The sequence below is a fragment of the Malus sylvestris genome, chromosome 17 (assembly GCF_916048215.2).
Source record: "Malus sylvestris chromosome 17, drMalSylv7.2, whole genome shotgun sequence".
Taxonomy (NCBI): Eukaryota; Viridiplantae; Streptophyta; class Magnoliopsida; order Rosales; family Rosaceae; genus Malus; species Malus sylvestris.
Genome location: NC_062276.1, coordinates 8,746,249 through 8,773,241, shown reverse-complemented (window position 1 = coordinate 8,773,241; position 26,993 = coordinate 8,746,249). Strand labels below are relative to the sequence as shown.

At 35.8% G+C, this 26,993-nt stretch overlaps 2 protein-coding genes across 2 annotated transcripts; both read left to right on the top strand.

Moving 5' to 3' along the window:
• The first annotated feature begins 10,189 nt into the window (after nucleotides 1–10,189).
• LOC126612335 (lysM domain receptor-like kinase 3) lies at nucleotides 10,190–15,701 on the top strand. Its single transcript, XM_050280733.1, has 12 exons — nucleotides 10,190–10,805; nucleotides 11,966–11,999; nucleotides 12,118–12,122; nucleotides 12,230–12,391; nucleotides 13,011–13,201; nucleotides 13,403–13,492; nucleotides 14,163–14,256; nucleotides 14,331–14,482; nucleotides 14,564–14,655; nucleotides 14,879–15,017; nucleotides 15,160–15,255; nucleotides 15,343–15,701. Exons 1-12 carry the CDS (start codon nucleotides 10,196–10,198, stop codon nucleotides 15,505–15,507), a joined length of 1,830 nt encoding a protein of 609 aa, XP_050136690.1. The 5' UTR covers nucleotides 10,190–10,195; the 3' UTR covers nucleotides 15,508–15,701.
• Nucleotides 15,702–22,760: 7,059 nt separating this feature from the next.
• LOC126612320 (ribonuclease 3-like protein 3) lies at nucleotides 22,761–24,409 on the top strand. Its single transcript, XM_050280712.1, has 3 exons — nucleotides 22,761–23,241; nucleotides 23,725–23,868; nucleotides 23,957–24,409. The coding sequence occupies exons 1-3, from the start codon at nucleotides 22,807–22,809 to the stop codon at nucleotides 24,263–24,265; spliced, it is 888 nt and encodes a 295-aa protein (XP_050136669.1). The 5' UTR covers nucleotides 22,761–22,806; the 3' UTR covers nucleotides 24,266–24,409.
• Nucleotides 24,410–26,993: the final 2,584 nt, after the last annotated feature.

Below are 26,993 nucleotides of genomic sequence, written 5' to 3'. Positions count from 1 at the left end.
TAAGTTCCTATGGTCCTCAAATATTACGTACTATAATGTATTAAAGTTTGGTGATGATCCAACGGTCGGATTGTCGATTCACATCTTTACCAAGTAACGTATCTTAATGAAATTAGGTCCAAACGATCAACCTACGTTATAAAATTACCAAAACTGAACTCAAGAAATATAATTTAGCATAAGAATAACATCGACGGTCCCCTGGCCACGCGCCGCCTCAGGCGTCGCCGCGGGTGGCGGTTGGTCGCCATGACTCACCGGAAAATCCAACTATTTCCAAGAATTACCAAAATTTACAGGAATGAAGATCTCAATGAGTAGAGTAACTTTCATACCTATGACCAAGGCCAAATAGGCCTAGAAGAGCTTCAATTTTATTAAAACCCGTCGGAAACCCTATACTTGAGTGTGTTCGATTCGACCTCCAAACTTGCTCTAACGTCTCCACCACTGCCTGGGCTTTGTTCCTGGGTTCTAGGGGAGTACTCTAGTGGTGGTAATGGGAGGAGATGGTTTCATAATTGGTAAATCACGAGCAAGTTTCCCCGCGGCACCTAAGGGTGTTCTTCGCAAAATCTCCACCATTTCGAGTCAATTTTGGCTAGAATTGGATGTTAAGATATAGTGATGAGGTTTGGTGGTGCTGAATGAGTGAAAATTGCCTAAAAAAATGGGTGAGAATAGTCGGAATTTTCACCGGTTCGAAACCAGGTGTCGTGGGTACATAGGTCTACTTGGTTAGGTGCTTCGCACCTCCATCCTTTCCCCTCATTTCCTTCTCTTTGGTTGGTCACCTTCACTCTCTCTTCCTTCCCTTGGCCGAAGCTCTCTCATTTCTTCTCTGATTGGGCAGCCAACACCCTTTCTTCTTTTTCCCTTCTCCTTCTGTTTCTTCTTTTCCTTCCCTCATTTCTTACCAAAGATAGTCTTAAATTAATATCATGGTACTTATGAAAATATATAAAATAATAAATGGTAATATCAATACTCCAATCTGCTTCTGCTTGCGCCTACGCGGTCATATTGTCGAGTACTACAAGAATACGCTAAAGGAATATTTCATACATCTCACTAAACGTTGGTCAACGAAAATCAATACCCTCGCCTTTAAGGGCATTTTGTAAATTTATACTTTTAAAATTTGTAAAAACATAAAATTAGGGACGAGTCGTCACAAAAACAATAAGACTTTATTAGATTCTAATGGTAATGTCTACATCCTCTGTCAAAATATTGAAAAGAAAGTCGAGACCAATAAAATCTCACAAATACGAACCACCATACTTAACTAGATATATGAAGCCACAAAGTGTATTGCCCGATTACCATCTCGAGGGACAAACAAAAACACAACAGACCTCATAGTTCTAAGCTAAATCTCAGATGTCATGAAGAATACTCTCAATTGATGCATCAGCTGCAATTTTCCGATTCACCATTTAGATGATAGACTCCGCATTATATTCGATCTCGACACGATCAAATTGGAATTGAATCAAGTGATTACATTTTTATTTTTTTCAACCTAACCATATTATATATTTATATAAATACTATGGGTGGTGGGACAGATTTTCCGCGGTTCACCCACATAGATGTTTACTTTCAAAGTTGTGTTCATTATATAACCAATTAGGGATTTAAGTTGAGGAAGAGCAAGTTGATGATGCATGTTACTCCCCATATTGCCAATTAGTTTTATGTTGGAACTTTAACTTTCATCATGGTATTAGAGCAGGTTGTCCCTCATGTGAAAGGCTAAGGGCCACATGTGCTCACACGTCACCCACTTGTTGTCCACATGTAGGCTTGAAAATCAGTCACACGTGCGGGGGCGTGTTCAGAGTTCAAATGTGAGGAAGAGTTGTTCCACATTGGCGAGGGACAAGATTTGCTATATGCTTATATGGTCTTGAGCTACTCCTCATATTGCCAAATAGTTTTATAGTGGCAGGCAATTTAAGGGAAGGGATCCCCATTTTTTTTTAAAAAAAGGGGTCACCATCTTAACCATTAGATTTGGTTTTAATGAAATTCTGTGGTTGAGATTAAATCACAGGCTACAGAATCTCAACCACATGATCTCATTAACACCAAATCTAACGGTCAAGAGGATATCTCCATTTTTTTAAAATGGGGATCCCTTCCCTTAAAGGCTTCCTTTATAGTGGAACCTCAACTTTCAACATGGTATCAGAACCACGGTGCGGGCCTATGCAAGGCAAGGAAACAAGTTTGAACTCTTAATAAACAAGTTTGAACTCTTAATATAGAGACGGCTGCTGAGTTCCATTGAAAACAAGTGGGCCCAACGTGAGTCGACCTCTGAGTTTCAATTACCGATGTGGATCTTCATGTGTGAACCACTAAATGAGATTACACGTGAGGGGGAGTGTTAAATGTCCCACATTGGTGGGTTCAAAGAAACCCAATGGGTTTAAATAGAATTACCCTACTCTAACTAATACCGATACATTTTGTGGTAAAACCCCACACCTAATGGATTGGGCAGGTAGTAAAGTTGGAGACAATATCGGTGTTCTTAGAGTAAGGCGGGCCCAACGATCTAAAAAATCCAACAACATCTTCCATTGATGTATTGGTTTGATGGTCAAGTGCGTCGATGATGGCTAGCTTTTATAACAGCTCAATCTTGGCCGTTCAAATTTGCATGGTGCTACCTGTTCTTCTGATAAATTATTCAATTCTACTCTCCCTACCTCTCTCATTGATGAATTCAGAACAACTAAGGTTTCTATTGTATAAATCACCAGACCTTCAAATTCAGATTTTTTGTCACTTGTCCTCTTCAATGTCCGCTTAGAATTTGAAGTCTTAACAATCAAATGGATCATTGAAATTTATTCAGTAATTAAGGCAAAACCCTCCAGGGGTTTTGCCGTCAAATAATTTTCTCTACGTGTATTATGTATAGAACATTTGTTTTCAACTTAATCATTTCATCTCGGGTTTTGCCGTCAAATAATTTTCTCTACGTGTATTATGTATAGAACGTTTGTTTTCAACTTAATCATTTCATCTCTATTATATGTCAAAGGTTGTTTATGCTTGCCTGCATACCACATAATTTGGTGCAACTTTTTCACTTTCTCACTCTTCAAAAGTCGCCAATTTTCATCTAATTGATCAAATTAATTATAAATAAATATTATGTTATTGATATTTTAAAAAAGTTAGCATGTGCTTCAAACGTATAAGAACACAAAAAAAAATAAAAAAATTGCATATAGAGAGAAGTGCATGAAGACAACACCCTAATGTTACCACAAACGTTATCCTAGCCATTGATAGACCATATATGAATCATAGCCATTGATAGATGAAATAATATTCGAATGCAACGATAAATCAAATAAAATTTTCATCAACCTTCTATATATAGTAGGAAAACATTCATTATAATCTTTACTATTAGAAGCCAGAAACCTGTGTGGAGTCATTAATTGTAATCACTAATCACTTTCCAAGTTTCCACCATCGCCTCAGTCAGGCTGTCACCAACCACAAAACCCCACCACCGTACACATCCACCATCTTCAGAACTTCGCTTCAAGTTCATATTAAACCAAGATTAATGAAAGTTGATGGGATTCAATGAGTAGTGGAAAATTTTATATGAAATGAAGGATGGAAATAAGTGATTAATTGGTCTTGAATTTTAATGCTATATGAGCTCCTTGACTTCCCACTGTGGCATCAAAACTTTGACATTCCAGCCATTTATGTAGCCCACCAAACTAACAAGCATCCTTGCATTTCTACTCATATCCTGTATATATAGTCATGACTCGTGACATCGATCTAAATTTGATTTGATGAAAGGTGATGAGTTGTACTAATATTGATTAATGTAGCTAATTGCTTTTCACAGATCACCAAATTTCTCACATAAAACTCAAGTGAGGAATGCACGTTGTCCACTCGTCTTGTTCAAGGTTTTGCTGTTACTTATCATTTCAAGTGTCAAGAGTCCTCAAAAAGCAGGCAGCAATATGGGTGAGCAATTGTTGTGTAGATCGCTGGCATGCATTTACAATTACAAACATGCATTCCTCTCACACATAAATAGATAATTTGCATGGAACACAAATATGTACAACAACGCTCAAACGCTGATCAATTAGTAATTTAATACAGTATTAATCACTTATTCAGGTCCGCTCCTCAAAGTAATATGATCACAATCCAAACTGTTCATCATTGTGAAACTTCACTCAAATAACAAAGTGGTGGGCCTTTAATTAATGTGAACATTTTATTGTTTATGGACAACATTGTATTCGTATATCCATCTGGTCACAATAAGATAATTGAGTGATTTTCGATTTCATTTCATTGAACTTTTGCAAAGATTAACGACCATTCAATGATAACCTAAAAAATGATTGGTTCAATGTGAGAAATATTGTGGAGTAAGCTCAATGTGCGAGTAGCACCGTGTTAAGTACTAATTGGTTAGCTCTTAACAGCTCATGTATGTATTAGAGTTAGTATAACCTGCAAATACGCGTGGAATAAAAGAAATGTATGTACCATTTAAAACTTAAGATTATTTGTGATACAAGCGATATGACATTAGAACATTGTTTGAACAGTCAAAAACGTTTTTTCAGCTATGCGTGCTTATGTGCAATATTATCACTTAGCTAGAAATTGCAGACATTCTTTATTTTAGTCAAGTGAGAAAGTTGCCTATGGGTGGTGTCAGGTGTGGCATCAAATCCAGCATTTTGGAAATTTGTGGGAGGAAAAAGTAGGAGATGTTGTGTATAAGGTTTCGTTTATGGCATCAAATCAAATCCAAGAGACCCACAAAGGAATCTTTTACTTTGTGTTGCTAAATGCTGATTGTCTAAAAATCGCTCGAGTGACTTGTCCCTTACCTTTATAATACTAATACTTTTTTAATATTATTTTTTTGCCAATTTCAATGCCATAGAGACCATAATGTCAACCCACTTCCACCATATTTTTTTTTTGGAATTTTAACAAAACATTTCTAGTATTGTTTATTTTTAACGCAAAATCACATTTTTACATTTAACTAATATTATTCACTATACCTTTAAAAATGGTTTTTCGTTAAAAGAGAGATTTTTTTTTTCTCATTAGTTTTTTTTTTTTTCTTAAGTTTTTCTGTTTAGCTCAGGTTGAGGGTGTGCCACATACTAGTCAACCATTTTACAAATTTATGCTATAGGTTTAAGACACTAAGCTGGGGAAAATTTGTACTCGTTTAATAGATACTTGTCAAGTGTTTAAAAAGTAAATTTTTAGTTTATGAACGCTTGTTAAGTAGTGAACGGGTGATAAAAGATAATTTCTCACTGAGCAAAGTGTTGTTGTGAAAATGCTTGAAACATTTATTCTGTATATAGAAGTTAGTGGTATATACAAATTTCATCCTCTGTGAATTCTAATTATGGGATATTGGGATGAGACTTTGCTGCAATTGGTGAGACACAACAAAGTTCTTAAAATGAAAGTCAACGAGAATATGTCTTATGCCACTTCAACGCATGCCCACCAAATCAAAGTTTGATATACAAACCTTTTGGCCTAAAGAAAAGTTCCATATAAGGCACACTTTTCAATTTGGAGGTAAAAATGTCACCAATTTTCAAACCCACCTAAGGTTGGACCCTTCAAGGTTACTTGAAAATTTTAGTTTTATTATTGAAGAAAAAAAATGAAAATATACCCAAAGAAGCCTTTCATCTGCTTTCTCTTTGAAGTTTTACTTTCCTATAATAAATCCTAATTGCTGGCACAATTCTTCTTTTGATAATCGATTCAATCCCTAAACAAGAAAATATCTTTGGTTATATTTCATCTCTTCAACAAGTGTAGTAATAAGCATAACAGACATTTACTTCCGATGGAGAGAAGAATCTACTATAGTATTTTGAAAAGTTTCCAAACAAGTAGTTTTAATGAAATCTTTCAATCTCTCATTTTACCATGTTCAACGCTACGTATTCCTATCCATAGAGTACAATAAATGGCTATAACAGAGTTTCTATTATTCGTCTTACCTAGGATTGAGGAATTTTTTATGCTCCGACCTATTATCCAGATATACCGAGAAATATGTACGGTCGCTGAGGCAACTATGAAGTATTCACTCATAGGTGGTGGGGCAAGCTCATTTATTTCGGTTGACACTTTATCTTGGCAATCTGGTTCATTCGGGAGAGAGATAGAGTTTAAATGGAACTAGTTATAAGTTTTTAATAAAATACAAAACCCAAAAGATACAAAGACGTTAATAGAACCAAAGTATATATTATATATAACCCTAATATGACATGGTTGTTGATTATTGTTTAACTGTTGATTAACGTACTTATTTTTTATCAATGACATATCACATAATTTACAAATTTGGTTTAAATCTAAAAAGAGAAAAGGGAAAAGAAAAGCTACTTTACATGTTGCTTTTTGGACGACGCCCCATCAAAAGTCCTTGGACTTTATAAAGTGAAAACTTGTGTGCTACTCATGACTGAAATCTGGACTCTTTCTTTATCTGCAATTTAGATTAGTGGGCTTAAAATGCAGAAATAAAATGGGCCACCAGCCACTACTATGAAGAGCAGCTATCATTCCCAGCTGGTTTATTTCAAAATCACTTTGTAATAAATCTCTTAAACCAAAAGAGATTAGTTTGTTTGGAACCTGGAAGTGCGACAATAGAAGCAATCCAAGTCTGAATCTCTATTAACTTAAAAAGAGTTGAGCTTTTAACTGTCGCATGAGTTGTAAGACCGATTTATGTGACCAAAATTCTGTATTTTTTTTTTTATAATGTACACCAACTTTGGATTGATTGAGGGCAAAGAATAGGAGAAGACACTTAATCCACATATCAAACAAACAAAAATTGGAAATATCTCTAGGTTAATTGGTAGAGTGGACCAGTTCTGGTCTAACTATCCAACTTGATTGCTGGTCTATTTGTTCAATTTGTTCACCATAAATTATTACCTCAAAGCCTACTGATTGTGGTACCAAAAATTGACCTCGAGCCACTAAGGGCCTCTTGCATTTTACAATAATACGGCATAAGCTGCATGTAGTTTTAACCTATGCCATCATTCATATTTGTCTTGAACCCAAAATCCCATCAAAACTTTAACCAAATGTCAATCGTAGGGCCAATTGGGTATTTGAGTTATGTACGCAATATAATTATAGATACTTAAATATAGTTTACGATACATGGTTAAATATAGTTTATGAGGTGTTTTGTTAGATCAACTTTTGCTTGGTTGTTTTTATCCCAATTTCGTAAACATCTGTCTAACCCCACATACAAGCCAAAAACTAAAAATACGCCCGAAAATAGAAGTAAAATATTAGAGTACTGCAACTGATAAGCCACCTAAATTCATTTCACTAATAACTCCTAGGAATAGACAACGGTTATAGCAGACGGGTAACCGCTGTTATTTACCCATAATCATTTATGTTCATACCCGCATAATATTTTACCCATTGGATAATTGCATAAACGGTTAGACTTATACCCATAACCGTTTATAAATGGTTAACCATACTCATAATCGTGTATCCATTTAACCATAACCGTTTACCCATTTAACCATAATCATTTACCTGTTTATCATTTTTTTTACCCATTTACCTTTTTTGCACCCGTCTACGTTTTTTATTTAACAACTTGAAAATTACAAAAGAAAAATTTGTCATAATTTTTGTTTTCTGACAATTAAACACTGTTATAAGTACATTGTACAATGCATTTCCCTATTTTAATCATTTAAGTCTTCATACAATTCCAATAATTGAAATAATAGTTTACGAACGATATTTTTCTGCTACACCCAAGCAAATCTTTAATTATAATCCATATGATTACAAAGTAAAGTTTCTAAAAACGAAAAGTAGTCATTATCTTGAATACTAGATGATTCAAAGCTTCAAAATATTTCGAAACTAAACACTTTCGAACACTAATGCTTTAGCACGTTCAACACGAGGAGTATAGTTTTGAATTTGGTTCAATAGTAAAAATTAAAATTAGGCTAAAATAGTAAAATTTTGAACATATACATATTTATATGAAATTTTACATATATGAAAGTAAATGGGTAAATAGATATCTTATACCCATAACTGTTTGTTCGTCTAAACAGTTACCCATAACCTTAACCGTGAACTTTAAATGGACGGGTAACCGAGGTTACCCAAACCTATGTGTATTTTGCCCATCCCTAAATAACTCCACATGCAAAGAGAACACCAAATCACTACAATTACAAGAGTAAATTGTAGCAGTGGTCCCTCAACTTTAATTAAATTGGAGCAATGGTTCCTCAACTAAAAATCTATTACCATTGCTCCCTGAACTCATAAAAATGTGTAGCTATGATATTTTTCGTCAATTTCGTCAAAATTTTGTCAAAATAAGTTATGTTGGAAGGACCATTGCAAAAATTAGGGTCTCTCAACTAATTAAAACTTGTAGCTATGGTCAGTTTCGTCAACTTCGTCAGAATTTTGTTAAAATGAGTTATGTTGGAAGGATCACTGCTAAATTGAGTTAAAGTTGAGGGATCATTACTTTAATTGAGATTAAAGTTGATGAACCATTTCTCCAGTTGGATTAAAGTTGAGAGACTAATGATAATGAATTTTTAGTTGAGGGATCATAGTTGCACATTTTGATGAGTTGAGGGACCAATGATAATAAATTTTTAGTTAAGAGACCATTGCTCTAATTGAGGTAAATGAATTATTGCTACAGTTTACTCACAATTACAATAAGCTCAGTAGAGTGAGTGCCAAAAAGTGTGTAAAACACTCTTACTGCAGTGAAAGTTGTAGACTACTTTTCCCAAAATTTGCGCATGACATAAAACATGCATGGAGGAGTAAGTTGTGTGCTTAGTTACCAATTCGGAGATCTACATTATGGTTGGCAGAAGGGGATTTGGAGGAAAGCAAGGGAGTAAGATGGAAATGGGAAGTTGATGGGGGAGGAGAGATTGTGGCTAGGAGTAGGGGGCTTTAAATTTAGGATTTGGGCTTGAAAAACAATAGGTGAGGGGGAAGGTAACAAAGAGAAAAAGACGACCATGAAATGAATGCCGAGAAAGCATGTCAGGTACTTTCAAACTGATGTTAGAAGTGTCAATGGTGATTGAGGTACAAGAGGGTGAAAGTTAAAGAAAAGACATTACTTTGTCTTATTGACCTCACATGATTTACATTGCCTTGGACAATAACGTTATTTAGACTAACATTTTTCTTTTAGTATTCTTTATTGTTTTAGGAATTGTTCATAATTATGAAAACTCGCACGATTGATGAAAAAGTTGATTTTTTCATTAAAAAATGAATTTAGAGTAACTTTACTCACATACCTCTTCTTGCGAACCCAACCATGTGTGTTTAGATTGATTCTTTCATCGTCGATGCATAAAAATACATAAATATAAAACAATATTGACAAAAAAACACTTCAATACAACACATTAAGGTGCATGAATAAACATTCTTAATCGCTCAAACTAAAATGGTTGCAGTTTTTGTATCCAATTGTATTGAAGTTTATAAATTTAATCATTTTGTGATGGATGTATTTGGGTTGTCAAGCATTAGAGACATTATTTATGTTCATGCCAGCATGTCATCAGGGAAAACATTGCTGGATTTTTGCAATTTTCAAGGAAAAGGTAGAACAAGAAGTAGAATTGTACGACAATGCGTTTGAGGATTCTTTCACAAACGACAAGTCCCACAGCGTCGTAGCAGCTTCTCATTCATCGGACTGCCGCCGTCGCAGTAAACTCGGAGGCCGTGTTCTCCACGGTCGTTTGACTCAGTCGTCAGTCTCTCTCTCCAGAAACAATCAACTCAAAACCGCGGGAACCTTTTCAGTTTCACTGTTAAGCAATGTCACAGACGCTAAGTACGACAATTATTTCATCCAAGTTAATTTTAATCTTAAACTAATCATCTGCCTAATCATTTCCCAGCAGCTAATCTAATCAAAACTTCAAATGACTGAGTCAACGGTCCAATAACCCCCTCAAAGCTTCCATCTTTCTCTCTGTTCATACAATTCCTGTACAATTCCGATCCGAAACCAAAAACCCAGTTCATAAAATCGGTTTCTGCGACTTGGGTTTTCGATTTCGGATAGACCCAGATGAGATTTCGAATCGGGTTAGGGTTCTTGGTGCTGGTTTCCCTCTGTTTTACGGTGAAATCCCAGTGCAGCAAGAGCTGCGACGCTCTAGCTTCTTACTACGTATGGCAGAACTCTAATCTCACTTTCATCGGCGAAGTCATGGGTACGACCGACGTCATCATCGCCAACTACAACAAGGACGTGGTTCCCAGCAAAGACGTCGTCCTATCCGGCAACAGGGTCAATGTTCCATTCACCTGCGGCTGCATCAATGGCGACTTCCAAGGCCATATGTTCCAGTGGGACGTCCATCAAGGCGACACGTACGACCTGATTGCGAAGACATACTATTCTAATTTGACGACGGTGGAGGACATGGAGTGGTTCAATAGCTATAATCCTAATAATATACCCGTGAATGCTACTGTGAAAGCTACTGTGAATTGTACGTGTGGGGATAGCGCGATTTCGAAGAAATATGGTTTGTTTATTACTTATCCTCTGCGTCCGGAGGACAGTTTGGCATCGATTGCGCAGACGGAGCAGCTGGATCAGACTTTGCTGCAGAGCTATAATCCTGGTGTGAATTTTAGCCAAGGGAGCGGTTTCGTGTATATTCCGGGCAAAGGTTTGGGCTTTTGTTCTTGATGGGATTGTTTGTGCTTTGAAGTTTGAATTGCTAAGAAATAAGAACTGACGCAGACATTTAAGTATCTTGCTGAATTTGCATAATTGTTAAAATCAAATGCTTATTGTTCAAGAATTGAAATCTTGTTGTTTCATTAGGTAGAGGCTTATGAAGGAATGTATATGCTAATGAATACTAATAAGGGAGTAGTTTCGTGTATATATCCGGGGAAAGGAACCATTTTTCGACCAAGATGAGAGTTTTCGATGCTTACATTTATCTAACTTAATATGCAGAATTGGTGAAATGGAAGGCATTTAGTTGTTTTGGAGTTGAACATCTCATTATTGATTTGGTAGAAGCTTATGTATGTGTTAGTGAGTACTAATTTGAGCATGTTGTGGATTAGTGATTGCATTTTATTACTAAGTTTAGATGCTTTGATCCATATTGCAATGTTAATGACTACAGCTGGAATGATGCCACCTGAAGGAAAGGTTGCATAAATTGAATTAGAAGGTTCTTGTTTAGGAAGTGACAGACGTAAGTTGGTGGAAAGGGAAGCTTCAATAGTGAAGTTGAAATCCCATGGGAAAAAGTTCGTGTTGAACTTAAGAATGTGGGATTTTGCGGATTTTTTTCTGGATACCAGCATAGGCCAGATAATTGATTCTCTGTAATTTCAACAAGACATCTTTAGTTGTTATTCATAATACTTGTTAGTGTATGTTACAATGTTTATAAAGTGCTAGGCAGTGCAATGCCATTCCTGTGGTTATGGATCCGGGGGGCATCTTGTAAATGATGTACTGAACCGGTCAAGTGAACAATAATACAGTAACTATCTTCTTTTAAGATATCAATTAACGATAAACTTTTTAGATGAATCATCATCTTGTTTTACTATTTTATTGTCCATTTCTGTTATTGATATTCCTTGAAGCATGTGCGAAAATGCTAGCGAAGACAATGAGTTGTTTCAATTCTATGTTGTTTCTGAGTTTTTCCCGTGGTAATAAATGAAATATCACGAATCTTTATTGGATATCCAGTTTTTGAGGGTATTATGAAGCATCGCTCTACTTTTTCAACATAGTTTTAGAGGAGGCTATATTTTCATTTTTCCTCACCTAAGTCCTTGTTTCTTTTTTGTCATGCAGATCAAAACGGAAACTATTTGTCTTTGACGTCAAGGTAGCCTCTACTAACTCAATACGTTAGTTAAACTAACATTCCATCTTGTTTTCACTTTTTGTGTCTTCTGAAAATTGTTGATATTTATGAGTTTTATTTCTTTTTGTTCTTTTTGCAGTTCAGGTGATATGGCTGTCCCCTAAAATTGGTTTCATGTTCAGATGCGAGTGTGTGATGGTGATTCGAAACTCGAACCTACTTGGAGCTCATATTTTTTTCTTTTGTATAAGCAGGACTGAAAGTTGGAGCCATTGCTGCCATATCTGTGGGAGTAATTGCTGGAGTGCTGCTATTGGCTGGTGGTGTATATTTTGGGTTTTTCCGAAAGAACAAGGTGGATACGAATTTGCTCCTAGCAAGATCTGAAGATCAATCTTCTCAAAATGGGCGTCGTAAGTTACTCCTCTTGTTTTTTATTCCAGATATTTGTGAACGGAAGAGTTCCAGACTTTTTGGGTTTTAGCTTTTAAATATTTTCACCTTGATTCTTTGCAGTGACACCTGTTAGAGTAGCTGACTAAAATCCTTACTTTAAGATTTATCCTTCTCATTTAGCATTATTCTTTTCAAACAAGAGGGTTTTCCTTCTACCCTCCGAGCAACGCGCCGCCCCCCCCCCCCCCCCCCCCCCCCGGCCCCCCAAAACCAAAAAAAAAAAGGGTTTCTTCAGCACTTTTCCAAACAACTGCTGCTAATATAATTGTTAGTTGTTGAATGTTGATGAAGAAATTGGAAATTTTTCTGTCTCATAGCAGTACCACTTGCCATTGATCCAGCCCTGGTCATTTTGTTGCTTTATTTTGTTAATAATAACTGTTGTGAAGTGTCACAAAACTGCCATGTATTTTCAGCTCTTTCTTGCACTTACTTGAACATTCATTGTATTTAGCCGACCCCACTTAGTGGGAAAAGGCTTTGTTGTTGTTGTTGTTGTTGCCCTCAAATGATCTAAGATTTTTGCACCAAATGGATATTTGACATGACTTCATTGATATTTTCTTCTTGGTCTAGCTCTTGGGATTACCCCTGATAAACCTGAAGAGTCAAATGCTGCTGGTCGAGGCCTAACAGGCATTTCTGTGGACAAATCAGTGGAGTTCTCATATGAAGAACTTGCTAGGGCTACTGATAACTTCAGCCTGGCTAATAAGATTGGACAAGGAGGTTTCGGGGCTGTTTACTATGCAGAATTGAGAGGCGAGGTTCGTTTTCTTTAACATTTTCATGATTTCCATGCTTCCCTTCTCTTTTCTGACCTTTCTGTCCTTCAACCAAATGAAGTTTGAGTTATTTTATCGTCCAGCTGCATTAGTGTTTAGTGTTTGCAGACATTGCTTTGGTTTATTTTGTAATTATTTATTTCTTCTTCTAGAAATCTCACTCCTATAATTCTCTCTGTGCAGAAAGCTGCAATCAAGAAGATGGATATGCAAGCATCAAAAGAATTTTTGGCCGAGTTAAATGTTTTGACACGTGTCCATCACTTGAATCTGGTAATGAACTTATCTTTTCGACACTGACAATATATATGAATTTTGATTAAGAACTATAAAGTAACTGATGTTTTCTTTTCATTAACAATTTCCTCCACATATTATCTTAGCATATTTTCGAAAGAATTTCTGGAATCAACCAGAAGGGCCATTGTTCATGTCTACTTTTCTGAGATAGAGTTACTAGGCCAGTAGGCCTACTTAAGCATGCGATTAAAGAATTTTATTTTATGTAATTACTAGAAGGACATCTGCACTAAGAAACAGGATGTTATAAGATAAGCGTTTCAGTACATAAGTGCCAGGATGAATATGTTTTGTTATTTATACGGGTATACCTAACTCCTACTTTGAATTCATAGAGATACTATTATGAATGAATTTGGGGAGACGTTATTGGTGCTCCAAAAAAGTCATGTGCACTCTTTGCAAGTGTATTTTTGTTTTTAAATATAGAAAGTTTGGAGTGCACGATGACTTTTTTGGAGTGCCAATTACAGCACCCATAAATTTAATGTTCCCTGAGAAGAATGTTCATGTTTTAGCTGTCTCTATAATCTAGTCGTGAGGATCTACCAGTAATACTCTGTACTAGTTTGTATTTGTAACCATTGCGCAACTGATCTCTAAGATGTGTAATTATCTCTAAGCTTCTGAACGATCAATGCAGGTGCGCTTGATTGGTTATTGTGTTGAAGGCTCTCTTTTCCTAGTCTATGAATACATTGAGAATGGAAACTTAAGCCAACATCTGCGCGGTTCAGGTTAGGCTGTGCTTGATGAGTATTTAAGTACTTCCGTATGCAAGAGATTGGTAATAACACTTTAATTTATCCAGGGAGGGACCCGCTACCGTGGTCTAATAGAGTGCAGATTGCCCTAGATTCAGCAAGAGGTCTTGAATACATTCATGAACATACTGTTCCTGTTTATATCCACCGCGATATCAAATCAGCCAATATATTGATAGACAAGAATTTCCATGCCAAGGTTACTTTAGTGCCTCTGTTTCCAATATGAACCATTGAAATCTTGTATTGTTCCAATGAAATTCCCCTCTTTTGAATGCAGGTTGCAGATTTTGGGTTAACTAAACTGACTGAAGTTGGAAGTACATCACTCCCCACACGTCATGTGGGAACATTTGGATATATGCCGCCGGAGTAAGTATTTTTTCAAATTATTGCTTTTAGCATTTTATCTGTTACTTGGCTACCAATAACAGATTAACCTTTGTTGCATCCTGCTGGAAGGACCTATTGTAAGCCGATAAGTTGATTGCATAACTTATTTAGCCATCATCCTGATCAATAAGCTGATGGCGGGAGGGGCCTGAATATTTTGTCTTTGTGCATATGGATTAACACGTAACATGGTCGTGTGCAGATATGCTCAATATGGCGAAGTTTCTCCCAAAGTAGATGTTTATGCTTTTGGAGTTGTCATTTATGAATTGATCTCTGCCAAAGAAGCTGTTGTAAAAGCGGATGGCTCGAGTTCCGAATCAAGAGGCCTTGTTGGTTTGGTTGGTTTTCTCACCATCTTTCTACTTAAATAAGCCAATTTTTACGTTCATCAAGTTTATGTTGGGTTTCTATCTTGCCATTAGACAACAGCCTCTCGGAAAGCACTCGAGCATACTTATATTGTAATTTTATTTTTCGCAGTTTGAAGAGGTCCTTAATCAGCCCGATGCCGAAGACCTTCGAAAATTGGTTGACCCTAACCTTGGAGACAACTATCCGCTTGATTCAGTGCGCAAGGTGAAAAAACTTCTGAGACCAAAACACATTATGATATATCTCAAGATATCACCCTAACATAGGTATGGTGGGTTTTTTTTGGTGCAGATGGCCCAACTCGCCAAAGCATGCACGCACGAAAACAAAGATCTCCGTCCAAGTATGCGATCGATCGTGGTGGCGTTGATGACACTTTCATCCTCAACTGAGGATTGGGATGTCGGATCTTTCTATGAAAATCAAGCTCTTGTCAATCTGATGTCCGGACGGTAGAATCGGGCGAGTGCAAAATGTGCAACGTTAAATGTGCTTAGGAAGTTTCTTTTGTTGTGATCATACGGAACACGAAGACATTAAGGACATTGTACATGTCGTATAATTGAGCATTGTGGGAGTCGTGTAAATTGTGTGTGTATATATACATATCATTTAGTGTATCAAATAAAGTGCTATGCATATTGGGTTTCTATCTATGCATTTTGGGTTCTAGTGGATAGCATATTGGATTTCCATGCGTTTCGGATTTGAAATTCTCTGTCCCTACCCACTTATCGTATTTCTCCACTTCTTTCAAAGTGTAAATGTTCGTGATAAATGCGAATGAGGTAGATGGGCTTAATAGCATTCATTTTTCCATTGTTAGTCTAATTTTTGCATCAATTTTCACTTCAAGAATTGTGTGATTGGTTCTAGACGGGGACATCAAAGAAAGCAGAATGAAAGGGGAAAAATGGATCACTCATTTTTCCATTGTTAGTGTAAAATTGGCAATTTTTAACATAATGTCCGAGTCTGTAATGTCTTAGACCAATACATGTTTTCAGTTGTAGCTAGTAAGTCCAAGTTTGTTTTCCGTGTTCTCGGCCACAAAAATATTAAATATTTCAGAGACGTCAACTCAAGTAAGTTTCAGCTAAGTTTGAGTTCAATTGAGTATTTAGTTTTGGGTTAAATGTTGAGTCGTATCTCTACTAATTAATAAAACACTTATTGCTCAACCAAAACCCTATGAAATTACTAGTTTAACCTTCTAATTAAAACAGAATATGAACAAGAAATATGGGGCATAAATATAATTTCAAACAACCAAATTTTGCTGTTTTTTTTTCAAAGCCTCACCTACATGTAATCCTAACATATCTCTAATTAATTAAAAAAAAAATTTCTCACACACTTTGTGTGTGCCCATATGCTAGTTTGTTTGTTTGTTTGTTTTTATAATTATTTTATTTTATTTTATTAAGACGAGCGTTGGGCTTATTTGTATAACTAATTATGCTTTAGTTAAAGCCATAATTTTGAATAAACATAAAACCCTAATTTTGCCGCATGATTGACAATGTCGAATGGGTTTTAACCCTTATCATAACCATGGAAGAAAATATCCAAAATATCGGCGATATTTCGCCGATATTTTCGTTTTTTTTAGTTACTAATATTTTAATGAGTATCCAATGAGTTTTCGTCAAAATATCGCGATATATCAATAATATTGATAATATCGCGATATTAGTATTGCGATATTAGTCCAAAAATTCCTGAAAATTTGAAAAAATCTCAATTTTGAGCATAGAGGGGTTCGAACCCCTCCCACTTAACTCCTTAAGGCCTTAACCACTATATCACTTATGTTGTTGTGATAATATGCTACAATATTTATATAAATGGTTTTGTTTTGAATTCTTTTTACAAGAAACAAATTTGCACATATTCCAAATTTTTTGTGGTATTATATTTTAAATTGTGTAAATTAATTACTTAGTCAATGGCATGTGGTTTTTAATTTTTCTATTTTTTATTTGGTCACTTACATGGTAGGGCTGGAAAAAATTCCGGAAAATCCCAAACCAAACCGAAAAATCCCAAACCAAAACCATCCTGAAGTTCGGGAATCCCATCCCGAAAAATACCAAAATTTTCAATATGAGATTGGTTTCCAAATCCCATTTGTTTGGTAATCTCGAAAAATACCGAAGTATTCGGTTTCCTATTGACTTTTGGGTTTTGGTTCTTGAAAACCATTGCCATGGTTGCTAACTACTCTTCAAAATACACTCACTCTACACATAGAGATGATGAAGATAGTGAAAATTTTGAACCTCATAGGAACTCTATGTGGGACTAAGTCACTCATGTATCTCTACCATGCAATGTATAAAGTGTAAAATATTGTACTAATTCATTCTATATAAATGATTATGGTGTGTTTAGACTTCTTTCATTAATTTCTACATATTTTCTACACTCACAATGTTTGTCAGCTCGCTATATAATCAACTTGATAATGTTAAATCCATCATGCAATGCATTTCCTTCCAATTTTTTGTGATAAACTAATAGATAATTGACTAAATAAACATCCTGCAAAGTTTCAATAAAAATTTCCAAGTTTTTCTTACAATTTCCGTGGTTTCTATGTAATTTTTATCGATATTGATATTATCCCGATATTTCTATCGATATTTCCGTGTTTTTGGACTATCGATATTTCCGATATTACCGATATTTTCTTCCTTGATCATAACCCATCTGTTCATGTGAGTAGGGTTTATCTTAATTTTAATCAACGTTTTTAAATCTTTTTGTTTTTGCATGCTTATCTTGTAACATCTCACATTGTCTAGGGGAATGTATCATCTAAACCTTATATGTATATTCACATCTCTACCTAGCACAAGGCCTTTTGGGAGCTCACTGACTTCAGGTATTATTGGAACTCCGAAGTTAAGCGAGTTCACACGAGAGCAATTCCAGGATGGGTGACCCACTAGAAAATTCTCGCGTAAGTTCCCAAAAACAAAACCGTGAGGGCGTGGTCAAGGCCCAAAGCGGACAATTTTGTGCTACGGTGGAGTCGAGCCCGGGATGTGGTGGGGGCCCAACCGGATATGACAATTTGGTATCAGAGCCAATCCCTAGTCGGATGTGTGCCGACGAGGACTTCGGACCCCTAAGGAGGGGGTGGATTATAACATCCCACATCGCCCATGAGAGTGGATCCTCTAAGCCTTATATGTATATTCACATCTCTACCTAGCACGAGGCCTTTTAGGAGCTCACTTGCTTCAGGTTCAATCGGAACTCCGAACTTAAGCTAGTTCACGCGAGAGCAATCCCATGATGGGTGACCCACTAAGAAGTTCTCGTGTGAGTTCCTAGAAACAAAACCGTGAGGGCGTGATCGGAGCCCAAAACGGACAATATCGTGCTACGGTGGAGTCGAACCCGAGATGTGGTGAGGGCCCAAGCCGAGATGTGACATATCTGGTTGCACCTGTGTTATATACAGTAGGGTTTGGAGCTGCTACTGCACGAGGGATTGAGGCGTCAAAATATGTGTGAGATTTGTGGCCATCTAGGTTCAAGCTTTTCAATACTCTTTTGCTGTTATTGTGCATTGAGCTTTGAATATATATAATAGCTTAGAGCAGCCGCATACATTGAGTATGAGTTTATTACTTTGTAGCTGTCCCATTCCCATGCATTGAGTGTATGTGTATATTGAAAGAAAAATCTGATAGCAAGCCATTATAAAAATGCAACATTTTTGTAATTGATTGATTTTCAAAAAATATTTCATTTCATACATTCTACATGATTTCGTTAGTATGTTAAATGTTTCAAAGTTCGAGAAAGAAGTGATTAACGACTGAGTTAGTGTTATGCCACTTCTACTCGAAAACTGAAAAGAGATCGAGTAGCAAAATACGGAAACAAAACTACGTACCAATAATTGTGTCTAGTTGATGAGTTTTGTAAGTCTTTTTGTACCCATTTCTCTTAACGTTGGCTTGCGAGTCTGAAGAGTTTTTAAGTAGTGAGTTTTGTCCCGTTAAATTCTACATCATGCGTGCACGTTTTATTTATCTTTTTAACTGTATATGTGTACAATAGTTTGATATGTAAATTGTAACGTGGATATGAAAATTAAATTTAAATTGAATTTTGAAGTTGAAGTTTATTCACCCCTATTAAGTTAAACTAGTATATATAGAACTTTCCCCTTTGCCTGTTGTGTGCCAAAGAAAGATATGAAAACCATCAGATCCTGGGAAACCAAGATTGTTTTTAGACGAAATCAAAGAACTTTTTCTTGTTAATGGTTGTAGGGTTTTTTTTTTTCTTTTCTTTTTGGTGGTTCGAGGATATTTGTGTGTGTACCTCTGCAAGCTATGCCTTTGATATTTAGGTTTTTTTTTTTAAGTTGCCTTTGACATTGGTTGGGTGAGTTTAAATTAGAGGAAATGAAGGACAATATATAAATATTATGTTGCAGACTTACAAATTTTAGGTTGAACAAATTAAAAGTTGATATATAAATATTAAATACAAATAATGAAACAAGTGCGTGAAATTTTAAAAATGTTAAATGGATTAAATTTATAACCAAATTTGTTATCATATGATGTGTCGTCAATAAAATATAAGCATGTTAATCAAAATTAAATAATAATACAATCATCAACAATAACATCATATTGTTTATAAAATTCGGTTAAAAAAATTAGTCTCCTAGTATGATATTTTTTACCAATACTTGATTTAATCTACAACGAAGAATTTTTTTAATTTCTTAAAACATGAGTCAGTACAATATATGTTATAATAAAAACGAAGAAACGCTAAAAAATATATTTCAGCTTTCATTTGTACCATGACATATACACGATGCGATGGTTATCTTGCCGCAATCTATTCTCTTTTCCTTGTTGGCTTCTGTAACATTACATAGTAGATTTTTTCTGTGGATTTTCCAATACAAGTTATACAACCACGCAGTGTTCAAACCAAATGCTAGGCTGAAAAGCAAAAGTTAAAAGGACAAAATCGATCTATTTTCCAGAAACAACCTACGTAATGATGTCTTTGACTTCCCAAGACACACATCAAAATCGATGAATATACAATCTTTGGCTCCAAGCAACTTGATGTTCTTTCGAGAATTTTTTTTTCTATACATTTTTCTAGAATTTTCCACCGGGACTGTAAAATTCCTAGAAAAACATAAATTCTTATAAAATATGCCACGCAACAATGTCAGTGGAAAATTCCAGAAAATTTTATTTTCTTGTGCCGCAAGGCTTCGGATTTGACCGACGACATGAGGCCAATGGCCGTCAATGTTTGCTCTTTTTGTATACTTTCTGGGGCCCAGAATATTTTCTTGTTTGAACCAAAAATGAAAAAAATACTATTTTCTTGTGGCCGATAAATCAAAAAGAGAAATGGTATCAATATTTTTTTTTTAAATAAAACTTTTTATAGACGCTACTTTGTATTTTTTGTATAATATTTTATAATATTGATACAAAAATTAAAATTTTGGAACTTTTTATGTAGGTAATGTTATATCAAAAATTTTAAACCAAATGATATGATGGTAGATGATTAGATTATTAATTAAGTATCATTAACGTACTTATCTTTTATTGGTGACACATCATTTAATTTGTAATTTAATTTAAAATTTTGATCTTCTAGTATTATCATTTTGTGTGATTTAATCATTTAATTTTCCAACTGTGCTATATCTGACTTTCTGGCATATCCTGGGACATTTTGTGTGATTTAACCATTAATCCAGCCGACTTAAATTTATTTAAACAATTTTGGGGCAATGAATCCATGTAATATCCAGCTTGATAATGTCATAATTCCAACTTTGGTTACCAAAAACAATGAATGTGATTCACCTACTAAAATAATCTAGTCTCATACACTAGGCGATGTTATTTCTAAAAATTCGGCGTTAGGTACTGGCCACCGTTTTGATTGATTCCTAGACATATAAAAATTAAGAAATAACTTCTAGACTTGTTTAGGCACTTGCCTAGTGTAACATCCTACATTATTCAGGGGAGTGGATCCTCTAAGTCTTATATGTATATTCTCATCTCTACCTAGCACGAGACCTTTTGGGAGCTCACTGGCTTCGGGTTCTATTGGAACTCCGAAGTTAAGCGAGTTCGCGCTAGAGCAATTCCATGATGGGTGACCCACTGTAAAGTTCTCGTATGAGTTCCCAGAAACAAAACCATGAGGGTGTGGTCGGGGCCCAAAGAGGACAATATCGTGCTACGGCGGAGTCGAGCCCGGAATGTGGTGGGGGTCCAGGCCGGGATGTGACACCTAGTCAGCTACGTCATCAATAAAAAATAAGTACGCTTAATTATATCAAATTTGCAAACTATGTGATAGTGTCATTAATTAAAAATAAGCACGTTCATAAAAAATTAAGTAATAATCTAACAATCAATAACCACGTCATATAGTTTACAAAATATGAATTAAATAGATGATTTTCCAGTATTACCCTTATTCTCATGTTAAATCAATTAAGGAATGTAAAAACATCCACACACGATTGACATACAATACATAATAAAAACTCAAACCAAGCGATTGAATAGCGATTGTATTCTTGATTTTGCGTCACATTTAAAATTGCTAGATTATATGTCTTTACGTAGCTACTCAAAGTTCTATAATTGAAAGTGTCGCAACCCTTACATTATTGGGAAATTAATTAAAATCGTTTTCATTGATGTATAAAACAGTTTGTCTTAAATAAATGTGAACTCCTGCGCATTTGTATATGGCATTTAGAAGAAAACTATCGTATATGCAGATTATGTACGTATAAGCATAAATAACCCTAGTAGGCAAATAAAATTACTTCAACCAAAGCGATGACCTGATGAAAGCGATATAACTAAATCGATATCGATACATTTTTCTTAAAAAACAAATCCCAACTTTTAAGATATTAAGAGTCCTTTAGTAATTGCCATCTCATTCTATTTTTCAAGATAAAAGTAGCCAAATTTTAGTTTCCTCTTTCTGCCGTCCAGCAAAACCTTTTTTTCTTCTTGACCTAATTTCCCCAATATTTTTTTAATAATCAGAAACCAACAAATCGATGCAAATTATCTTTTATCACCTATAATTCACATATATTGCCAAAAGCCGCCTAAGATATTTCCTTATAAGCACCTACTTGCCCTCCTCCCCCTAACCCCTCTATTATATATATTCTAATTCTCTTCTCAAATTTGTTAATAAATACTTAATTATTTTCTAATGGGTAATACTAGAGGAACCAAAAAATTTTAAACCAAATTTACAAACTAAATGATGTGGTTGCAGATAATTGGATTATTAATTAAGTGTCGATTAACATATTTATTTCTTATTGATGACACATCATTTAATTTACAAATTTGGTTTAAAAATTTGGTTTCTCTAGCATTATCCTTTTTAAATTGAGAAATGATAAGGTGACTTTGTTAAAGTCAGACTCTCTATGGACTATTTGACACATCACAGTTTAATGTTAATTTTTATGCTATTATAAAATATTGTGCTAAAAATATGAAGTAGCAGAGGTTCCATAGAAAGTAACACTTTTAAGAGTATTTTTAGCATTTTTCTTTCAAATTATATTACATAATTAATTACGCGTGCCGACCATGTATAAATATTTATAAATAAATAAAAACCAAGCAGTTGTCTCCACGCTTCTTCTATATCGCCTTTCTCTCACGACTTGTGTCCTTTGCTTCCATCCCAACCATGGAAGCAGTCCAAGCTACAGAAGAAGAAATAATCACAACCCTACGTCTGGACGATGTCAAACCAACCTTGCCATCTGTTGATAAGTCAACGTCGTTGACTGATCACGAGCATCATCTAAATCTTGAAGAAGTGGAGAAGATTATAGGGTACAAATTCGAGAACAAGGTTTTGCTGCAGGAGGCTTTCACACATTCTTCCTTCGTCGCCGCCGAGTGGTCTGGCTTGTCCTACGAGCGTCTGGAGTATGTCGGGGACGCGGTGCTAAATTTGATGTTCAGCAGAGAACAGTACCTTTTGTACCCCGACTTGGCACCTGGGCCGTTGACACGGCTCCGGGCAGCCAATGTGGATACGGAGAAGCTTGCGCGTGTGGCGATCAAGCATGGGTTGTACCGGTACCTGCGGCATAGGAAACCCTTGCTTGAAGAACAAGTAAGTGATAGAGATTTAAAGCTGCTTAAAACTTTTTGAATCATATTTTGCACTGGGTGTGGTTTCTGTTTAGGGTTGAGCTTGAAACATGTGTTAGATGATAATTGAAGTCAATTTTGATAACCTGTAAGTTTAACATTGTTTATTTGCACTTAATGTGTTTGTTCAATTGATTTGATCACTGATTAGTATAGTTTTCAACGAATTAGGTTTTTCTTAATCTGTTGGATTGTTGGATTTTACGGCGCATTGCTTTGGTTATACAACTTCGTATCCAAGCAGCATCTCCTGTAGGGCAACCCAAAATTTGGTTAATGAAATTGAATCGTTTTAAGGAAGAGAGAGGGAAAAAGATTTGGCGAAAGTCAGTCTTCGCAGAACTAAATTTGACTTATGAATTTATTAAAGGAGTTTTCTTTCAGAAGGTAAAAAGAATGACTTTGAATTTGTTATGATCAAAAGTTCTGTTGAAAATGTACACAGATTCGAGAATTTATGCGAGCAATGTCTGACTATCCACTGCATTCCAATGGTCTCATTGATGCTCCAAAGAACCTTGCGGACATTGTTGAGTCCACAATCGGTGCAGTTTTCATGGACTGCAAGTCAATTGACGTTGTGTGGAAGGTAATGTAATTTCATGTCGCTCATTATTATGTTTGCACATATTTGTTTCAATACTGTGACTAGTACTGTTTTTCGTTTCGAAAACTAGGTGTTCAAGAATTTGTTGAAGCCTATAATAGATCCGAAGACGATAAAGATGCATCCGGTGTCACAACTTCATGAAGTGTGTCAAAAAAACAATCTGAAACTTCGATTTGTCGATCTGTGGGAGGAGAAACACACGGTTGAGGTTTTTATAAACGATCAAATTGTTGGAAGAGGCACTTACAGTCTTAAGAAGGAAGTTGCACAAAATAGAGCAGCAAAAGATGCATTTGACAACATGTGGAATGTAATAGGTCAGGAGAAAGACAAAGTTCAAGACCATCAAGTAGACAATGGTCGATTGGAGGATTAATTAATAATATGATGCAATTTCTATGTACTCAATATCTGTAATTTGTAGTCTTGTTCTTCATATTAGTTTAAAATGTTGAAAAAAATTGGCTAATATATAATCTAATGCGTGTGATCTTTTTTCTATTTTAATCGATTTGAGATATGATTGCTCGAACCCCTAATAATTGAAGTTAGAAGGTACGTTTTAGTGAAGAAAACTAATTAGACATACTATGCAAATTGACATCTACGTTTTCATTCAACATGCACTGGACTAAGGGAATTATCTGATCCCTATTAGTGTAAAATGTTGATGGAAAATTGGCTAATACATAATCTAATGTTTGTGTGCCTTCTGTTTCTTTTTAATCGATTGGAGATATGAATGCTCGAACCCTTAATTGAAGCTAGAAGATAATTTTTTTTTGAAGAAAATTAATTAGACAAACTATGCAAATTGACATCTGCATTTTCACTCAAAATGCACTGAACTGCGGGAAGTATCTGATCCAAACCTATCCTAAACACTAAACGAGATCTATATGTCTTGCGTTGCGTTGCGTTGCATATTCTTGGATCCACATACCTCAGATATTCTCTCTACAGGTATGATATTTGTTTTTTTTCTCTGCTTTACCTTTATATTTGTTTGAAAGTTGATCCTAAACGTGAATTTCCACTGACATGCTCTCACATGATACACCCAGAACTACTCTGTAACGTCCCAAAATAGCAACATGACTCTTGTGTTCAAATCTTACGTAACGTCGGTTTTCCTGCAGAAAATATGCCAACTTTAACCGTCTCTTTCTCATTCATATATTAAAACCCTTGCATGCACAAACCTGGTTTTATAAACAAAAATATTATTCATTATGCTCAATTTGTTCTTGTTCACTAATGTCAGTAATTAAGCCCATTTTCAAGGGAGGAAGATTCTCTCCCCTCCTAATCTCTTCCCTTCCCTCCCCTCCTACTTCAACGGTTATGGTTAAGCTATGTCAACATCTTATATTGAATTTTTATAAAGACAGTAAGACAAAAAAACAAAGTACGAGAGGAGGAGAGAGAAGGGAATGAGAATAGGAGATAAGAGAATCCTACTTTATTTCAAAGACCCTCATTTTCATCAACATTAATGCTCACCACTAGCCAAGGGTTCAAAGTCCTAGAGAAACCACCATAGTGTTTTACTTTCAAGATTTTGGACCCTATTAAGGGCTGATTTGGTATTGCTGTGCTTTGAAAAAAAGCTGCTGTGAGAATAAGCGGCTGTGCTGTGAGAATAAGCGGCTGTGAAATAAAGCCAGTAGAGTGTTTGGTAAACTTTTTTGTGAAAGTGCTTTTGGAAAAAAAATCAGGATGATAGTGTGTCTTTTCATTAAAGGAGCACTATAGCTCTGTGTGCTTTGAAAAAACTGGCTTTTTTTCAAAGCAGCAAATAGCAGCTTCAGCTTTTCCTTTGATTTTCAGCTTATTTTCACAGCAGCTTCCAAAATAAGCCCTTTTTTTTCAGTTTACCAAACACAAAAATGACCCTCAGCTTTTTTTCACAGTGGCTTTTTTTAAAATCACCTCAATCCCAAACGGGGCCTAATTCCACTGTTGTGGATGTAAATTTTCGTTCAAGCTGATTGACCGCAAGCTTCCAAGAAAGATGACACCAAACACCAAGGTCAATGTCTAACACCGGTTTGGTGATAGCCGAAGGGCCTTCGACCCCTAAGTTAAAAATATTTCCAAATAAACTGAAAAGTTTGTAGAGAGTTCCAAATTATCAATTTAATAAATGACTTGGGCTATATATAAAAGCGATGGCCAACAATCGTCTGCGTTGCAAAATGACATGTGGTGTCATCTCCTCTGTTGATAGAGGAATACTATTTGGGTAGATGCGTAGCATGAAACATCTGGAGATCTCATACTTTATCTTGGACTCTTCAAGAAAGAAGTAGTCTTTATCGTGTAGTCATGGAGGAAGTGTTGGACCTTATCTAGAAATTCTTGGGAACCCTCCCCTCTTACTCGCATGCCCTATGGGCTCTAGTGTGCAGGGGGTAGTCCACCGCTCCCTCCGGGAGGGGAGTGGGGTGATATGTTGAGGGGTCAAGCGTTCTGCTTAAACATTGTTCTATTAATTGGGCATTGAGTCTAATAGTGCCATCAAGTAACCCAATAAACGAACAGAGCAACCAAAGGCAGAAATCCTATCCACCACTTGAAAATCAGCAAAGAAAAATAAACGAGTAAATAGAGATTTATTTAACGAGGTAAAACCCTAACACATGGAAAAAATCCTCGAGCACACATTCAAGAAAAATAATTCTCCAAGGAAAAAATAGAGACAAATCATACCTGAACTAGAGATGACTTACTAAACTCGAAGACTATCTTCTACTCTTGTTCTTGCTAGTTGTCTCTCCTCTTCGTCTCCTCTTGGTCGCACACATCTGAACGTGGATGTAATCACCTCAGAACACAGCTTATCATAGATGAATGATATGATATGCTAGATTCTTAGTGTTTTTGTTGGCCCTAGAAATTACAGTACCTGCGTGTGGCGTAAGCCAGTAGTTATGAGCTAACTATGTCCTTCTTGTAACAACGGGTGTGCCAACTAGCTATCGAGCTCGGTCGGGTGAGTATAATAGATGTGGTGGTGGTGGTGGTGGTGTCACATAAGCGATTACAAAAGAAACACGTCGCAACCTTGGGTTCGAGAGCTTGAAGACAAGGTTGCTTAGATC

Bases quoted from the DNA above. Each gene is read 5' to 3' on its own strand.
- LOC126612335 (XM_050280733.1), top strand. From the start codon at position 10,196: ATGAGATTTCGAATCGGGTTAGGGTTCTTGGTGCTGGTTTCCCTCTGT. The intron at 13,202-13,402 runs GTTCGTTTTCTT...CTCTCTGTGCAG, and splicing joins ATGCAGAATTGAGAGGCGAG to AAAGCTGCAATCAAGAAGAT. The intron at 15,256-15,342 runs GTGAAAAAACTT...TTTTTGGTGCAG, and splicing joins CGCTTGATTCAGTGCGCAAG to ATGGCCCAACTCGCCAAAGC.
- LOC126612320 (XM_050280712.1), top strand. From the start codon at position 22,807: ATGGAAGCAGTCCAAGCTACAGAAGAAGAAATAATCACAACCCTACGT. The intron at 23,242-23,724 runs GTAAGTGATAGA...AAATGTACACAG, and splicing joins AACCCTTGCTTGAAGAACAA to ATTCGAGAATTTATGCGAGC. The intron at 23,869-23,956 runs GTAATGTAATTT...TTCGAAAACTAG, and splicing joins CAATTGACGTTGTGTGGAAG to GTGTTCAAGAATTTGTTGAA.